We start from the raw sequence: 17,994 nt of genomic DNA, 5'->3' as shown, positions 1-17,994 counted from the left end.
GCCTCGGACCGGGTCCTGTGTTTAATCCCTGACCCTTCCAGTTAGTCCCGAGCTTTCTGGAATTCTTCGACTGCTCCTTCCGCACATCCATCACTGCTACTCCATCACATTGCTTTTTGCCAACTTGTCACTAGTAGATGGATGGATTGGCTGCGATGGATATATAGAGGGAGGGAGAAAGAAAAATATAATAAGTATTTCTCATTAGTCTCTCATCCTTCTCTTTCTCCTCCTCCTCCTCTTCCTCTCATCCTCTACTCCCTCCTCCCTTCCGCTCCTCCTCCTCTCCCCTCCTCCTCCTCCTCCTCTCCCCTCCTCCTCCTCCTCTCCCCTCCTCCTCCTCCTCCTCTCCCCTCCTCCTCCTCCTCCTCTCCCCTCCTCCTCCTCCTCCTCTCCCCTCCTCCTCCTCCTGTACCAGTCCTTCAGATGACTCTGGTGGGTTGTGCTGACTGACAGGATGGCGCCCGCTCACCATCAATCACCTCTATACAGATCCTCCTCAACGCCGCTCTCCCTCTCCCTCTCTCTCTCTCCCTCTCCCTCTCTCCCTCCCCCCTCCCTCCCCCTCTCCCTCCCTCCCTCCCTCCCTCAATGTTTCCCCTGTCTCCTTCCTGCTTGAGGCCTTCCAGTGCCTCGCTCCCTCTGCCTTTTTTGACATCTGGAGTTTTGAAAGAAAAGTAGAGCACTTAAAAAACAGTTTCCTAAGTTCGAAAGTTGTTTGCAGTTTATAATGTTTTAGAAAGTACTGTGGTTTGGAAAGTGAAATTCTAGGAACAGCTCTCACTCATACTGAGTGGCAGAGCATCATCAAGACAGTCATTCTTGTATTATGTGAAGTTCTGTATAACTCTTACCCTCCTCCCTTTAGATTTGGTTCTTTTACTCATTTTCTTTATTTTCTTGCTTGGTGGGAGAGGCAGCGCCGGCTGAGAGGAAGAGAGAGGCAGAGAGAGAGTGATAGAGGAAGAGAGAGGCAGAGAGAGAGTGATAGAGGAAGAGAGAGAGAGTGATAGAGGAAGAGAGAGGCAGAGAGAGAGTGATAGAGGAAGAGAGAGGCAGAGAGAGAGGGATAGAGGAAGAGAGAGGCAGAGAAAGAGTGATAGGGTTATAGAGAGGGGTTCGTATCTATCTGTCCATCAGTAATAACAAAGCTGAAAGTGGAAAGGGTTCTGTACAGCTGGAACTATGATCCTTGTCCTTGAAAAGGGGAGGGGGGGGCTGTGTTCCCAGGACTTGGGTGACTCTTGGCTCACACACACACACAGTCACACACACACACAGTCACACACACACACAGTCACACACACACACAGAGTCACACACACAGTCACACACACACACACAGAGTCACACACACAGTCACACACACACACACAGAGTCACACACACACACAGTCACACACACACAGTCACACACACACACACAGTCACACACACACACAGTCACACACACACACACAGTCACACACACACACAGTCACACACACAGTCACACACACACACAGTCACACACACACACACAGTCACACACACACACAGTCACACACACAGTCACACACACACACAGAGTCACACACACACACACTCAGAGTCACAGGCACACACCATCACACACACGCTCCCTCCTCGAGTCTGACAGATGAGCTGAGAGATTAATGGAGTTGTTAGAAGTTGCCGCTGCAACTGCGACCAAGGCGGGGAAAATCAAGGTGGACGGGGTCAAAGGTCGACACTGCCTGCAGGTGTGTGTAAGTGTGTATATGTCTGTGTGTGTGTAAGTGTGTTTTGATGGTAGTTGGCTGTGACTTTGGGGTGTGTGTGTTTGTATATGTCTGTGTGTGTGTGTGTGTGTGTGTAGCAGTCCGTGGCTGCTGTACCTGTTCCGAGACGCCAGCTCCGTGTGGACACGTCACATGACTGTGATCCTGACGAGACGGGACAGAAAGCTGCTTAAACCCTCCTACCTCTCTCTCCCTCTCCCTACCTCTCTCTCCTACCTCTCTCTCCCTCTCCCTCCCTCTCTCTCCTACCTCTCTCTCCCTCTCCCTCCCTCTCTCTCCTACCTCTCTCTCCCTCTCCCTCCTACCTCTCTCTCCCTCTCCCTCTCTCTCCTACCTCTCTCTCCCTCTCCCTACCTCTCTCTCCTACCTCTCTCTCCCTCTCCCTCCCTCTCTCTCCTACCTCTCTCTCCCTCTCCCTCCCTCTCTCTCCTACCTCTCTCTCCCTCCTACCTCTCTCTCTCCCCCCCTCTCTGTCTCTCTCCCCCCTCTCCCCTTCTCTCTCCCTCTTCCTCCCACCTCTCTCTGCCCTTCTCTCTCTCCCTTTCTTGCTCTCCCTCTCTTTCCTTCTCTCCCTCACCCCCTCTCCTCCTCCTACACACACACACACACACACACCCACAAAGTGGCGGAATGTTGGTTCAGCTGAAGACACCGGACCACCACCAGTAGAAGTGTACCAGCCAGAGTTATGGTCAGCTGTTCTAGAGACAGAGGTCTGGGGGTCTCCAGGAAGCGGCAGTTGGTTTGTCGGCATGGAGACAGAGGGGTGTTAGATTTATGGCCACCGCCCGGCTCCTCCCAGACAACGGGAGGCAGCTCCCTGACAACAATTAAGGTGTCCGTTGCTGCGGGAACGTCAATTGTCAGGATCCTAGAGGTTGACAGCATTGTTCCAGATGGCAAGTTTGTTTACACACACACACACACACACAAAAAAAAAAAAGGGTAAGGGAGGGAGGAATGGAGAGAGAGCAAGAAAGAGAGGGGGAGTACTGGAGGGTGAGAGCGAGGGAGAGTAAAGGAAAAAGTGTGAATTCATTCCCTCAGGTAGATAAACATTTCAAAACTAAATTAAAGGTCCAACATTAATCTTTCTCTTTCTCCCAGTTTATAAAGCACAACCCTTCCCTCTTTATCTCACAGATCACCAGACCTGCTCTACTTTATATGCTGTTGTTCCGCAAGGCAAAACAAAGTTACAGAACCCCAAAATGAATACTACTTAATTGAAAAAAAAGTTTTGGGGTTTTCCGTAAAGGAAGAACAAGTATGATGATTGAATGATGTGCTTTGAACTGGGTCTGGTAATACAGATAAGTTCCTTGACCACCAAAACACAGAACTACGCACTTCTGATCCTGCAATTCTGCTCTGACCCACTGTCCACATGCACTAACCCTAACCCTGCACTAACCCTAACCCTGCACTAACCCTAACCCTGCACTAACCCTAACCCTGCACTAACCCTAACCCTGCTGTCCACATGCACTACATGTACGTCTCTTGGATCAAAGCGTCTGATAAATGAATCCTATGTGAAACGTGAAGGAGTGAGTCAGAGAGAGTGATGCAGGCAGGGGCAGGAGTGATGTCAGAGAGAGTGATGCAGGCAGGGGCAGGAGTCAGAGAGAGTGATGCAGGCAGGGGCAGGAGTGAGTCAGAGAGAGTGATGCAGGCAGGGGCAGGAGTGAGTCAGAGAGAGTGATGCAGGCAGGGGCAGGAGTCAGAGAGAGTGATGCAGGCAGGGGCAGGAGTGAGTCAGAGAGAGTGATGCAGGCAGGGGCAGGAGTCAGAGAGAGTGATGCAGGCAGGGGCAGGAGTGAGTCAGAGAGAGTGATGCAGGCAGGGGCAGGAGTGAGTCAGAGAGAGTGATGCAGGCAGGGGCAGGAGTCAGAGAGAGTGATGCAGGCAGGGGCAGAGTGAGTCAGAGAGAGGATGCAGGCAGGGGCAGGAGTGAGTCAGAGAGAGTGATGCAGGCAGGGGCAGGAGTGAGTCAGAGAGAGTGATGCAGGCAGGGGCAGGAGTGAGTCAGAGAGAGTGATGCAGGCAGGGGCAGGAGTGAGTCAGAGAGAGTGATGCAGGCAGGGGCAGGAGTGAGTCAGAGAGAGTGATGCAGGCAGGGGCAGGAGTGAGTCAGAGAGAGTGATGCAGGCAGGGGCAGGAGTCAGAGAGAGTGATGCAGGCAGGGGCAGGAGTCAGAGAGAGTGATGCAGGCAGGGGCAGAGTAACGGAGAGAACACTGTGGAGTCCTTCCGCTTCCTGGGCACTATCCTCTCCCAGGACCTCAAGTGGGAACTGAACATCAGCTCCCTCACCAAGAAAGCACAACAGAGGATGTACTTCCTACGGCAGCTGAAGAAATTCAACCTGCCAAAGACAATGATGGTGCACTTCTACACAGCCATCATTGAGTCCATCCTCACCTCCTCCATCACCATCTGGTACGCTGCTGCCACTGTCAAGGACAAGAGCAGACTGCAGCGTATCATCTGCACTGCTGAGAAGGTGATTGGCTGCAATCTGCCTGCCCTCAAGGACCTGCACACCTCGAGGACCCTGAGGCGAGCAAGGAAGATTGTGGCCGACTCCTCCCACCCTGGTCACTCCCTGTTTCAGTCACTCCCCTCCGGCAGAAGGCTGCGGTCCATCAGGACCAATACCACACGCCACAAAAACTGTTTCTTCCCTTCCGCTGTTGGCCTCTTCAACAAGGCCAAGGGTTCACACTGACTTCATGACTTAATGCCCTTAAAACACACTGCTTTTTGCACTGGACAATACAATCCTGTACCATTTGTATTTTTTATAATATTTGTATTTTTTGTATTTTTATATTGTAAATTACTGCACCTTATATTTTATATTTTATTATATAGTTTATTTTAATCTAATTCCACTCAGTATTGCTAGTTATGTACCCTTAGTATAGTTAGTCCTCATATTTAAATTTTAGATTCCTATATGTTTATTGTTTGCACCTTCCTGCCAAAGCAAATTCCTTGTCTGTGCAAACTTTCATGGCGAATAAACCCATTCTGATTCTGATTCTGAAAAGATCAGTATCATTCTAAGGGCCCTGACTCAGACAGGGGCCAAGCAGAACCACAGACTTTCCTGATTTTGGGGCCTGGAGTACAAACCAGCCAGGGGGCCCAGAAGCCCTAGCGGCACCCCCGGAGGCGGGCGGAGGACTGGAGGACTTCTGGGGGCTCGGGTGATCCCGTGGCTGGAGAGAGGACACCCAGGCTCCCTGTGGATACCAGGCTTAAACTGACACGAGCCAATTCAGTGTACCCTGGATATCTGTGTTCATCCTCCATTCCTCCCCCTCTCTCTCCATCCCCCCCTTTTCTTTCCTTCCCTCCAACATCTTCTTTCCTCTCACAATCTCCATCTTGCTCCCTCACCCTTTTTCTCCCGTCAGAATTGGCAGTTTCAGGAGCAAGTAATCAAACAAAACAAATAAAAAAGGAGACGTTTACAGTCAAATCCATGCGAACATGATTGTAAACTGGATCCTGGGAGTCTCTGGACGCTCGATTCGTGTCTGAAAACAGAGATGGTCCCGGGGAGAGGTGACACGTGCAAGAGGAAGCAATATTGACGAGTGACCCAGCTGCACCTGCTCAGCTAGCATGCGCTCTCAGATTGGCTTTCCCATGTACTTGGATTACCCAATAACTCCCCAAGCTAATTTCGGCCACCGGCTCCTTGATAATAGCCAAGGGTTCCCAGGTCCCTTTCTAACTGTATGGGTTATGGAGATGTTCTCCTATGGGAGGAAAGGGAAGAGACCAGGGCGCTGGGTTGGGGGGGGGGGGGGGGGGGGAGGGAGGATGGGGTGTCCCCTCTAAGGACCTCAAAGAAAGTAACCAGGCCCAGGGGCAGCCACAGGTCACATGACCACGGGTCACATGACTACAGGTCACATGACCACAGGTCAGCACAGCAGGGCTCTGAGGGAGCATTCAAGGGACACCAGCTGAAGTGCAGCACAGAAACCAACACACACACTCATGATGTGGGGATCATTACCTCCGAGAGCCCGTCCAGCTCTACACTCGGTCCCGGTCTGAGTACGTCCAGACGGCAGCACACACAGTCGTCCGGGAAACCAGGGTTCTTCAGACGTACTCAGGGATCAATCAGTCCCCAGAGGGCCTCAGCCCTGCAGACACACACACACACCCACACACACACATGTATGTTCTGCTCTCCACACTTATTATATCTTGCTGCTGCTTGGCCTCTGTTTGAGTCACTGGGGGTCAGAGGTCACCGTGGCTGCTGGTTGTGGGAGAGGTTCTGTGTGTCTTTGTTCAGCTCTGTAGATCACTACACACCTCGGACGACAAAGAGCTGATGTTTATCTGTTCAAGGATTTTTTCTGAAATTGGTATTTTGTCCATTGTTTGTTCATTCTTTTATCTTTCTTTCTCTCTCAGCCTCCCTCCTCACTCTCTTTCTCTCTCTCCTTCTCTCCTCTCTCTCTCTCAACCTCCCTCCTCACTCTCTCTCTCTCCCCTCTCTCTCCCCTCTCTCTCGCTCTCTCTCCACTTCGAATGATTGTGCCGTTCACATACTGGCGTGGCTTCTTGGTGATTTAAGTGTTGTTTTCACTCTGGGGGTCAGTGACATTGAGCGGGGTCGCGAATGGATTTAAATGATGTGTAATTGAGAGCATTTGATTTCAGTTCCCTTGTGGGCCGACCAGGCCCTAATTGACATTGCGGTGGAGATAACGTGGTCAAAAGGCCCAGCAGTATTTACACAAGATGATTGACCAACGGTGGATTGTATTGAACTGTGTTTTCCACCCATGAAGTTATCACATCACAATGCCCTCAATCCCTCCCTACCTCTCTCTCTCTCTCTGTCTCTCTCAGAGAGCAGAGGAGGAGAGGAGGAGGGGAGGATGAGAAAAAGAGAGGGGAGAAGAAGAGTGTGGGGAAGGGGAGAGAAGAGAGCAGGAGGAGGAGAAGGAGGAGGAGGAGAGACCAGCAGTGAGACCACAACCGTACTCTGAACACACACAGAGAGAGAGCCAACACCAATCATCAACGCCACATGGAGAAGAGCACGCCATCACCTCTCCGCCTCCGCCCCCCCCCGCCCCCAGGACACTATGCGGACCTGGTGGTCATGTGACCACAGTCAGGGCCCTGGGGAGACTGGAACAATAGGGGGACCTCCTCATCCTGGGATTATGGATGGATGGCGTCCCTGCATGGCATGCTGGGAAAGGACTTCATTGACAGATAAGTACCCGAGCCGTTCACAGGCCGGCACATCACAAAGACCCGGCCGTCGAGTCTGAATAGAAACGATTGTTTATTGACCTCTCGGGTGTGTATTCAAGTGTAATTAAAATTCCAAAAATAATTAGCTAAGAGGCAGTCTGGATTCATTAAGCTTAATTTATCAATCCTTCATTCTTTGTCTTGTGTTTTTTTTGTTTTGTGTTTATTTTTTCCCCTCTCTTTTTGCCTCATTCAGCAAGCAAAGCTAATAAGGCCATTCTCCTTCGTAAGCTGTTCTGTCTATTGAAAGCGCGGGCTTGACAGCGAGAGATGGGTTTTATTATTATGGGATGTGAGCCGATACAGCTGTGAGGACAGGGCTCCTCTCTCTCCCTCTCTCTCTCTCTCTCTCTCCCTTTCTCCCCCTCTCTCTCCCTCTCTCTCCTTCTCTCTCTCTCTCCCTTTCTCCCCCTCTCTCTCTCTCTCTCTCTCTCTCTCTCCCTCTCTCCCTCTCTCCCTCTCTCTCTCTCTCTCTCTCTCCCTCTCTCTCTCCCTCTCTCCCTCTCTCCCTCTCTCCCTCTCTCCCTCTCTCCCTCTCTCCCTCTCTCTCTCTCTCTCTCTCTCCCTCTCTCTCTCCCTCTCTCTCTCCCTTTCTCCCCCTCTCTCTCTCTCTCTCTCTCTCTCTCTCTCCCTTTCTCCCCCTCTCTCTCCCTCTCTCTCTCTTTCTCTCCCCCTCTCTCTCACTCCAGCCAGCACGGCAAGTCAGCTAGCCAGGTAGTTAACCTGCCAAGTTTCGAAAAAACAAAACTAAATAAAAAGGTTTGGAAAAACAGTTTTGAAAAAAAAGTTTTGAAAGGCAAAGAAAATATATTCAAAAAAGGTTCACATTGTCTTTATTTTTGCTAAAGTTTTGAAACAAATGTTCTGAAAGGTTGAAAATAATATATAAAATGCTTCCTAAACACTTCCTCCCAGCTCAGGTCTGCACAGGTGCCCTCAGGAGTTTAGGGGAACACAGTTCATGCAGAACTGATTTACATTGATTTCCACTTCTTATTAGCGTCCTCTAAAGCAGAGACTAGAAACTGAACCATCATGAGGTAAGACGGCTCTCTTCTGTCTCGCCTCCAGCTGACCCTGAACGATCCGCTCTCCCTAACCCCACCCGGCAAGCTGGTCCTGGGGTACAGATCAATGTGACTGATCAGCCAACACTAACTGAACACCACTTCTAAACAAATAGTTCTTACACACACACACACGTCTAACTCACACACACTTCTAACACACACTTACTTCTAACACACACTTAAATGCACAATGCTTACACACACACACTGTCTACTAACAGGAGATGTTGAGATACCGGAGTCAGGTGAGCGGTGAGGGAGTCGGACTAGTAATCCGAAGGTTGCCAGTTCGATTCCCGGTCATGCCAACTGACGTTGTGTCCTTGGGCAAGGCACTTCACCCTACTTGCCTCGGGAGAATGTCCCTGTACTTACTGTAAGTCGCTCTGGATAAGAGCGTCTGCTAAATGACTAAATGTAAATACCGCAGGGGAACATTTAAAGGTTGATATTCAGCTGCTGTGTTTGGGTATGTTTGTTTTGGATTACACAACAGCCCTGAGCCCCAGACTCATCCTCCTCATGGGAGGTAATCAGGAGGGGGAACCGGGCCGTGGGATTTAAGACATCATTTACACTAACTGCCTTTTCAACTGACGGGAACATTGATATTGGGCCGTGTCATCAGAATGGACTAAAGAGAGAATTACAACGGGGAGAAATTCTTATTCAGCTGTTTCTAAACTGCACAATCCTCGCTTTCCCTTTCTCTCTCTTTGTCTCACACACACACACTCACTGCAAGAACTTCCTCTGGGTTCTCCCTCTGGAGAGGTGGGGAGGAGAAGAGGTGGAGAGGAGAGGAGAAGAGAGAAGGTGGGGAAGAGAGGAGGTGGAGAGGAGGGGAGAGGAGGTGGGGAAGAGAGGAGGTGGAGAGGAGAGGAGAGGAGGTGGGGAAGAGAGGAGGTGGGGAGGAGGGGAGAGGAGGTGGGGAAGAGAGGAGGTGGAGAGGAGGGGAGAGGAGGTGGGGAAGAGAGGAGGTGGAGAGGAGGTGGGGAAGAGAGGAGGTGGGGAGGAGGGGAGAGGAGGTGGGGAAGAGAGGAGGTGGAGAGGAGGGGAGAGGAGGTGGGGAAGAGAGGAGGTGGAGAGGAGGGGAGAGGAGGTGGAGAGGAGGGGAGAGGAGGTGGGGAAGAGAGGAGGTGGAGAGGAGGGGAGAGGAGGTGGGGAAGAGAGGAGGTGGAGAGGAGGGGATAAGAGAGGAGGTGGAGAGGAGGTTGGGAGAGGTAGAGAGGAGAGAAGAGGAGAAGAGTCTGAATGTTAAGACTATCTACGTTTGTATGGCTCTTTTCTGCTCTCCATGTCAGACCACCAATCAGGCAGTAATCTGAAGGAGTGTGTTCATGTGGAGAGGTGCTGAGATAAGTGTTCCACATTCAGTCTCTCCACAGTCAAGAAGGTTTACACCAGACATGCGATCTGCAGTCTGGTCTGGTCTGGCCTGTGACCAAAAGAGGGTTCTTTCATGACTGAAGCCATTATCTCCCCCAGCAGGTGTCGTCTACCTTCCTCTACACCTGAAGAGGCTCTCACATCTACAGTGGCAAAAAGCACCTCCACCACCTATCCTCCTGCTAACCCACCCTCCCCTCCCTCCACATCTCTCCCCTCGCCTCTCCTTCCTCATTACCCCTCTCTCCTCTCTCCTCCCTCTCTTCCACCTTCTCTTCCACCCCCACTCTCTTTCCACACTTCTCTCCTTTCCCTTCTCTCCCACCTCCTCTCTCTCTCCACTGTTCCCCCTCCCTCCTCCCCCCTCCCCCCCCCCCCCCTCTACACATTATTAAAAGGTCTGACGGTGCAGAGATGTACTGGCAGGGGAGATGTGTATTTCCTCCAGCTTCTTCCTGTTCTGCAGCAGAATCTGCAGTGTCACAATGTCATCCACTGTCATCTATGGGGGGGGGGGCTCCTACCGACCTTCACCTCACCCCACACAACCTCCCAACCCTCTCTCAGCTCCCCCCCGTACAACTACCCCAAACCTCACCACCCTCACACTACCCAAAACTTCACCACAGCCAAAACGCCCCAACCTTATTCACCAAACATATTTTATCTCTCTCCCTCCCATTTCTATCCCTTTCTCGTCATCCCCCCCTCTCCCTCCACCTCCAAAAACGTCCTTGTCTCCCGGTATTAAAACCGCTCTGGTTTTATGAGAGATTTCACTCTTCTGAGGTTTCATGGAGTGCGAGCAAGGGGGAGTTGGCGACAAACGATAAACGCTATTTAGGCCTATCTGATCCATTAGCCTATATGACAACTTTTTAACATGCAAAATATCTTCGATCAGGAAATTGGAGTTGTAATAAAGCTTGTGTTATGAAACTGGACTTGTCATATATCCAATATTATGAAATTTGAATTTAACGATCCAGAATAAATTATCTGTTCACATAAAAAATGTATCGACTGTACCTGTTCGTGAAGAGCTGCGGTTTCTTCTATGCTGATCGGACGCTCTAACTTCATAGCCAATGAGCGAACAGCAGGCTGTACTTTGTTGCCGTTCTTACCGGAGCTAACCAGATTCTCCTCATAGCAAAAAACGAACGAAAAACACGCCCGCACACCTCTTTGACCGTGTCTAAATGATTACAGTTAAACTGTTGCCTCAAAATGTGGCCAGTTCAGCAGGTTTGATAAAAGTTTGAAACCCTGAAACTCCGTTGGCACGAAACTCAATTCCTCCGTGTTCCCCAAAGTCTCAGGAGAAGCTAACACTCAAAAAGTCCTAACATCAGAAACTACAGGTGATTTGAGGTGGGTAAAGGCTATCAAACCACCCGTCCACTTACGATCTTAAACATCTACCGCTAGACCAAAGAAGATGAATTCCAGCTCAACGACTTTCAAGGTTTTCACACAGGCAGCGTGAGTCTCTTCCAAACAACAATCTCTCACCCAAAACGAAAACGGAATCGCTGAATGACTCCAGACAACAAATACCTTCTTGTCATTCGAGTCCAGTTATCTAAGAGGCCTTGGAAGCTGTATAGTAAACGTTTCTTTATTGTAGATGAGGATCCGTGTGGCTTCCGCTCGCAACGCGCCGGAAAGATTGGAGAAATACCACATATTTTTCCCGCCGTAAATCACTCTAGAGGTGCAGAAATGACCTCATTAGTTTTTGGGCCACTGTTATCTGTGTGGTGCTGGTCTGGGTCTGTGTTTGTTTGTGTGTGTTGATTGTGAGTATGTGTGTGTGTTTGGTGTGAGTATGTCAGTGTGTTTGTGTGTATGTCTGTGTGTGTGAGATTCATCTTCTGGCCTACACAACACAACATAATTAATATAATTACCATCAGACAGAATATTTCCTTTGTCTTTTTTTGTATATTTTTTTTACAGTTTTCCTAACAACAGTGGCCTTTTGTTGATAACACTCTCTGCGCTTTTTTCTCAGAAGCGCACCTCCAGGAAGAGGGAGGGCTCTCGCTTTGTGTTCAGCCCCTCCAACACGTCAAAAACAGGAAGTGGACATGACATTTACAATTAATCATTTAGCAGGCGCTCTTATCCAGAGCGACTTACAGTAAGTACAGGGACATTCCCCCCGAGGCAAGTATGGTGGGGGGAGGGGGGGGGGGGGAGGGGGGTAGTTTAAAGGGGGAGGGGGACAGTTAATGTCCATGTTATGAAATCGTCTGTGACTTTCACATTGGGAAACAGCACCCCCCGGTGGTTGCTTAGTGTTAGTGCAGTCCCAGGTGAACACCAGGACACTTCAGGAATGGATTACTGGGTTATTTAATTTCATTCTGCTACAACATAGTCACATAATAGTGTCAAAGTATTTAATTGTCCTTGAGAACATTTTATAAAATGTATCATTCCCTAGCTATAAAATGACTCGCATCTAACTAGATGTTCAAACCCGCGTAGATATCTCCCAGCGTGGAACAGGTTATTTCATGTCTGTTTCGGTCCATCTCAATTAGCTGAGAACCAAAACTTTCTCCACAGTTCAAGTTGTAGGAGAGAGGAGGAAGAAAAGAAATTACAAAATGTTTGTTTTTCGAAACAGTCAATTAAAAGATGAAGAATGAGTGTGTTTCCAGGCAGCCTCCTCTGGTCCCAGAGGCTCAGATCCTGCTGGGGAAATAAAGAAGAATAAATAATGGATTCAGACAGTGAACGATACTCTCATTGTAATCTGGAGTCTCCTTTGTCCCGCGCTGAGGAGACGGCAAAGGTTTAATTATGTATGAGATGGAGCAGGAGAGAATATCAGTATGACAGTAAACCTATAGCACGCTCGCCTTCCAGATCAGCTGGCCCAAATATACACAGATATAAATATAGTGTGACAAGCTGTCAGTAAGATCGGGCTTCAAGGACACTGCCAGCCAGGGAACACTGGAACACTGTCTGTCTGCATGCATGCATGCCTGCTGCCTGTCTGTCTGTCTGTCTGCTAGCTGCCTGTCTGTCTGTTAACCACATTGCCTTCCAGCCAGCCAACCAGCTAGCTAGTTAGTCAGTCGGTCAGTCTGTCTCCTAGCCTGTCCATCTTCCTGTCTGTCTGTCCTGCACCCCCAGGACAGGATTACGGAGGACAGTGACAACCGAAGAACGTGTCGTCAAGGTAAAATCCCCCCGGCTCCAAACTCATAAACTGCTTCCCTTATTATGGGATGTGACCTCTGCTGTGCAATAACGTTAGGTGATGTTGATGTATTAGGGGGACAGCTGTTAACTTCTTAAAAGGTCAAATGGAGCGTGACCTCTGGAACTTTTCGAACTTTATTGTGAAAGAGGAACAATATGTTCCCAATTTCATATCAGGGAGTCGATGGTGTGATTTTCGTTGTGTGTGTATGTGTCTGGAAGTTAGCTGCAAATGAATTCAAACCCGTCGAAAACTGCTGCAGGTTTCAGCAGGACAGCAGAACAAGTTCTGGTCATCCTATGCATGTCGCTGTTTTCCCTGCAGTGTCAGAGGTGAAAGGTCGCAGGTTGAAGGTCAGAGGGAGCCATGAAGCTGCGGTGGGCTCTGCTGCTGGGGCTGCTCCTCCTGGTGGAGAGGGGGAGAACCAGCCCCGTCCTGGGGGAGGAGGAAGAGGTGTTGGGGGGACCAGAGGGGGGTGGGGTGAGGGCTGACGAGAAGGAAGAGGTGGGGAGAGAAGGAGAGAAGGAGGAGGTGGGAGTAGATGAAGAGAAGGAGGTGGGGGGAGAAGAAGAGGAGGAGACAGCCGGTGAGGAGGTGGAGAAGGTGGTAGGGGAGGCGGGTGGAGAGGAGAATATGGAGGAGGTGGCAGAGGAGGAGGCTGGAGAAGCGTCAGAGGAAGGAGCAGTTTTAGAGGAGGTGGCAGAGGAGGAGCAGACTGGTCCTTCTGAAGAGAAGGAGGTGGCAGAGGAGGAGCAGACTGGTCCTTCTGAAGAAGAGGAGGTGGCAGAGGAGGTGGCTGGGGAGGAGCAGACTGGTCCTTCTGAAGAGGAGGAGGTGGCAGAGGAGGTGGCTGGGGAAGAGCAGGAGGCAGAGCCAGTGGAGGAGGAGAAGGAGGAGGATGAATCAGTAGAGGAGGAGGAGGTGGAGGAAGCAGAGCCAGTAGAGGAGGAGGTGAAGGAGGAAGCAGAGCCAGTAGAGGAGGAGGTGGAGGAGGAGAAGGAGGAAGCAGAGCCAGTAGAGGAGGAGGTGGCTGGGGAGGAGCAAGAGGTGTCAGAGCCGGAGGCCCCAGGAGCAGGGGAGGCCCGCCCCTGCACCATGTGGGTGGGAGGAGTTCCAGGGACGCCTGGCCACAGCGGTCACCCCGGCAGGGACGGGAGGGATGGACACGACGGGCCTCGAGGACACAAAGGAGACGCAGGTACACGGAAGCTTCTGGAACAGCTGCCGGCAGGCCAATAGGGTCCATCTAGAATCGCCTGTCAGCCAATCAGCTGCTGCGACCAAGTGACACTTTAGAATGCACGAGTACAGTTCCTGATTCAGATCTAGCTGTTCATGTTCGGCCTAAGCCTGACTTCCTGTGTTGCTAGGTGAACCCGGCGACAAGGGCGAGCCAGGGGTGAAAGGTGACGATGGAACCCCAGGCCCGCGTGGTTTCCAAGGCAACCCCGGTCTGAAAGGTGCACCGGGTGAGAGCGCCCTCGCGTATCACTCCGCCTTCAGCGTGGGTCTAACCGACCCTGTACCCGACGGCAACCTGCCCATCCGCTTCAACAAGCTCTTCCTCAACGAGCAGCGTCACTATGACGACGCCAGCGGAAAGTTCCGGTGCCTCATCCCCGGGGTGTATTTCTTCGACTACCACCTGACCGTGTACACCCGGGACGTCCGCGTCGCCCTGTACCGCAACGACAAGCCGGTCCTGTTCACCTACGACCAGTATCACCACGGCAACGTGGACCAGGCGTCGGGCGCCGTGGCGATGCGTCTGGCGGGCGGAGACGAGGTGTGGCTGCAGGTGTACGGGGAGGCGGGAGCGTTCGGGGGCGTCTATGCCGACAACACCAACGACTCCACCTTCTCCGGCTTCCTGCTTTACCCCGATGTGGGCGGGGCCTAGACGAGCTGGGGGGCGGCGCCAGGAGGGAGAAGGGGAGAGGCTGAGGAGGACTGGGGGAGAAGGGTTGAGGGGTTAGAAGGAGAGGGGCAGGGGGTATGAGGCCTCCCAGAGAGACCTGTAGCTAACTGCCCCCTGGCTGGGACAGAAGGCTTTGCCCATACAGTGTTTTATGGACACTGCTAGGATATACACTGCAGACAGATGTGCATGGCAGGTTGTGCCATACCTTCTTTCATGCTTTAATTTAAAATACAAAGTGGATTTGATGCCAAATTTTAGTTAGGCTGCTACTTGCTCTATAAGGGAGTCAGGTGGCTGAGTGGTTAGGGAATCGGGCTAGTAATCTGAAGGTTGTTGGTTCGATTCCCGGCTGTGTCAAATGACGTTGTGTCCTTGGGCAAGGCACTTCACCCTACTTGCCTCGGGGAGAATGTCCCTGTACTTACTCTAAGTCGCTCTGGATAAGAGCGTCTGCTAAATGAATAAATGTAAATGTACTTGCTCTATAAGCAATTTCAGGCATATATTTTATTATTTTGTGTTAATTAAAGAATGGTCCATGTAACATTGAGTTGTGGATAGCTAAAGCCTAGCTGTCTGGCTCACATATAATCAAATAAAGCACATCAAACCTGAATGGATTGTACTCTGAGCGTAAACTAACTCAATCGTTACTCATTTGTGGTTAAAGCACTGTCCATGCTGAGTTATGGACGTTTGGACCACAGCAGGTTCCTGTGGCTCAGCTCGTGTCACTTCCTCCTCTTCCATGTCCCAGGAGGGGGGCAGTCTGTTGGTCCAGCGATGCCCTAATTCCACTGTGATATTTTTGTGGTGGTGGTGGGGGGGGGGGGGGGTCCGGAGGAGGAAGGGGTTGATCATAACTCAACTCCATCATACATGGAAGCAAATCAATGACAGGCATTGAATACTATAATAGGGCGTCAGGTGGCTGAGCGGTTAGGGAATCGGGCTAGTAATCTGAAGGTTGCCGTTTGATTCCCGGCCGTGCCAAATGACGTTGTGTCCTTGGGCAAGGCACTTCACCCTACTTGCCTCGGGGAATGTCCCTGTACTTACTGTAAGTCGCTCTGGATAAGAGTGTCTGCTAAATGACTAAATTAACTTCATATTGAAATTTAAATATGAAATATGAATTTATTTCAATGTAAAAAATAGAAATAAATAAAGACAAATTAAAGGGACAGATTTTCAGGTTGGTCAATTTGAACAGTAAAATTCAGATCCCCCCGCAAAAAAAAAGCTTTAGGAATTCAAATAGAACTAAATTCAAGCTGCTCAAAAAAGCTTACTTTGAAAATATTTGACTAATCAGAGAACATAGGTAGGTAGGTGCTACTGACAATTCAGCAAAGCCGTTATTAAACTTTTTTTTTTACTTGGGGTCAAAGTAGCCACCAGACTTTTCATTTGGACTCGACTGGACCAGGAAGTAGTAGGTGGGGAGTAATGGGCATAGATTATATATATATATCTTGCCATTAATATATATAGCACCTTGCTAGCACCTTGCTGCCACACCGCCATTCCTGGAGAGCTGTGCGGCTTTCCTCGTCTTTTCGTCTTTTTGCCTCAATATATATATATATTAATGGCAAGCTCAACACTGCCATCTGGTGTGAATTAAGGACATTGCAACGATTTAAGACGTCATTAATCACGGAACATCCATCCATCTTAAAGAATAGGCCTACATATTAAAAGTAAAGGCTACACTCATGGTTCAAGGACAGTTCCTTACAAATAGTTTTAAGACCACAGGAGTAGCTAACACAGCCTGCTTAACGATCTTCTTTCAATGTTTCAGAAAGTTGAGTTGGTTATTATGTATCCAAGGTTACTCTCTAGGCTACAAGTCTTTCTGAATAGGCTAAATGTAAAAACGGTGCCTGGGGAAAAAAACACAAGAGCGCGGTAGATTTTTTTTCTCTCGTTTTATTCTCATATACTTTTATGAAATAATATACAAATCGATGCCTCCCTCCACTCCACACACAAACCTCCGCCCGGTCGTCACTACAAACTACAGCTATCCGTTAGACCAGCGCCGCAGGCCCGTGTCTCCCCGTGACTACAATGTCACAGTTCCTGGGAGACGGAGGCCCTCGCGTTAGGTTTAAATGTTGATTCCCGCTAGCACCTTGCTGCCACACCGCCATTCCTGGAGAGCTGTGCGGCTTTCCTCGTCTTTTTGCCCCAGTTATCTCGCTAGTTATCTCAACCAGCTGGTTCGTTAGGCTAGTTAACCTGCGAGTTACCTCCAAAGAGCTAGGGCTGAATGGTGAGGTAAGTGGCTGGAGCTTGGATTTCCAAAGACGGCGTAGCTTTCCAGGAATAGGGCCGGTAGTGCTCGTTTCTAGAGACTAGCCGTATTCTATTGTGTTCCGGTTGGTTTCGCCCGCTCGGCCCACCAAAGACTGGACCTTCTAAGGATCCATGGAAGAGGAGGAGATATAACATCATTTTCTATGTGAATGTTTCCATATAAAAAGTACATTATTTCATCATGAACCCTATAAAAAGGTAGCAAACGTCGACTAGAGTTCGTTAGAGACTAGCGGCTTGACAGCAGCCTTCGCTGTCCTAGTCCTGGGGGGAAAGTGAGTTCATAATCAACCAAAAAAATTATAACAAAAACAAAAAAGCCAAAAAAAAACAAAAAAAAGAGCTACAAATAAGTTTCCATCATTTTCACAAGGACGCAGTTAACAATGTGCAATAATAATAATTTAAGTTTACATGACTGTGAAAACTAACAAGCCTTTACAGTTTTTTTCTCAACGTTCTCAGGAGAAACTGCCACAGAAGGAATGAAATACTGAATTAAGACAGTAACAGAAACATCTCGACCACCAACGAAAAAAAGGACAAAAGCAACAACAACAAAAAGTAGCAGAGAAATTAACCAGTCAGCAAGCACATCTGTGAGACCAGTTCCCAGTTGGGTCTGGTGGGGGTGCACTTGTTTTCAGTTACCTCGTGCAGAGTCAGCACCTTTGGGGCTATTGCATCGGTTCCATTGTCTCTTCCCAACCTAAACCAAGGGCACCTTAAGTATTTCTGTATTGAGGGCAGGTCTGGTTCGACGAGGTTGATGTTACTCCGTCACAGGAAGGAAGTCCTTACGGTCAGTTTCCGAGACGCAGAATGCTTTGGACCAATCACCAACCACCCAGCGCAGGCTGGACCAATCGCCACCCACCAAGCTTTGAGAAGGACCAATCACTCACTATCCTACTCAGAAGTCTACTAAGAAAGATGGCGCCTGCCAAAGATCTCTGCCCCAAAATTGGTCTAATCCAGATTCTCT

The 17,994-nt window shown here is 49.8% G+C and overlaps 1 protein-coding gene across 1 annotated transcript; it reads left to right on the top strand.

The window, feature by feature from the left end:
- The first annotated feature begins 13,396 nt into the window (after nt 1-13,396).
- On the top strand, nt 13,397-14,713 carry LOC134036604 (adiponectin-like). The gene is made up of 3 exons (XM_062481601.1): nt 13,397-13,577; nt 13,656-13,961; nt 14,134-14,713. The coding sequence occupies exons 1-3, from the start codon at nt 13,397-13,399 to the stop codon at nt 14,661-14,663; spliced, it is 1,017 nt and encodes a 338-aa protein (XP_062337585.1). The 3' UTR covers nt 14,664-14,713.
- Nucleotides 14,714-17,994: the final 3,281 nt, after the last annotated feature.

Source organism: Osmerus eperlanus, chromosome 16 (assembly GCF_963692335.1).
Source record: "Osmerus eperlanus chromosome 16, fOsmEpe2.1, whole genome shotgun sequence".
Classification (NCBI taxonomy): domain Eukaryota; kingdom Metazoa; phylum Chordata; class Actinopteri; order Osmeriformes; family Osmeridae; genus Osmerus; species Osmerus eperlanus.
This window is presented reverse-complemented; position numbering and strand designations above follow the sequence as displayed.

Bases quoted from the DNA above. Each gene is read 5' to 3' on its own strand.
- LOC134036604 (XM_062481601.1), top strand. From the start codon at position 13,397: ATGGAGGAGGTGGCAGAGGAGGAGGCTGGAGAAGCGTCAGAGGAAGGA. The intron at 13,578-13,655 runs GTCCTTCTGAAG...AGGAGGAGAAGG, and splicing joins GGCTGGGGAGGAGCAGACTG to AGGAGGATGAATCAGTAGAG. The intron at 13,962-14,133 runs GTACACGGAAGC...CTGTGTTGCTAG, and splicing joins AGGACACAAAGGAGACGCAG to GTGAACCCGGCGACAAGGGC.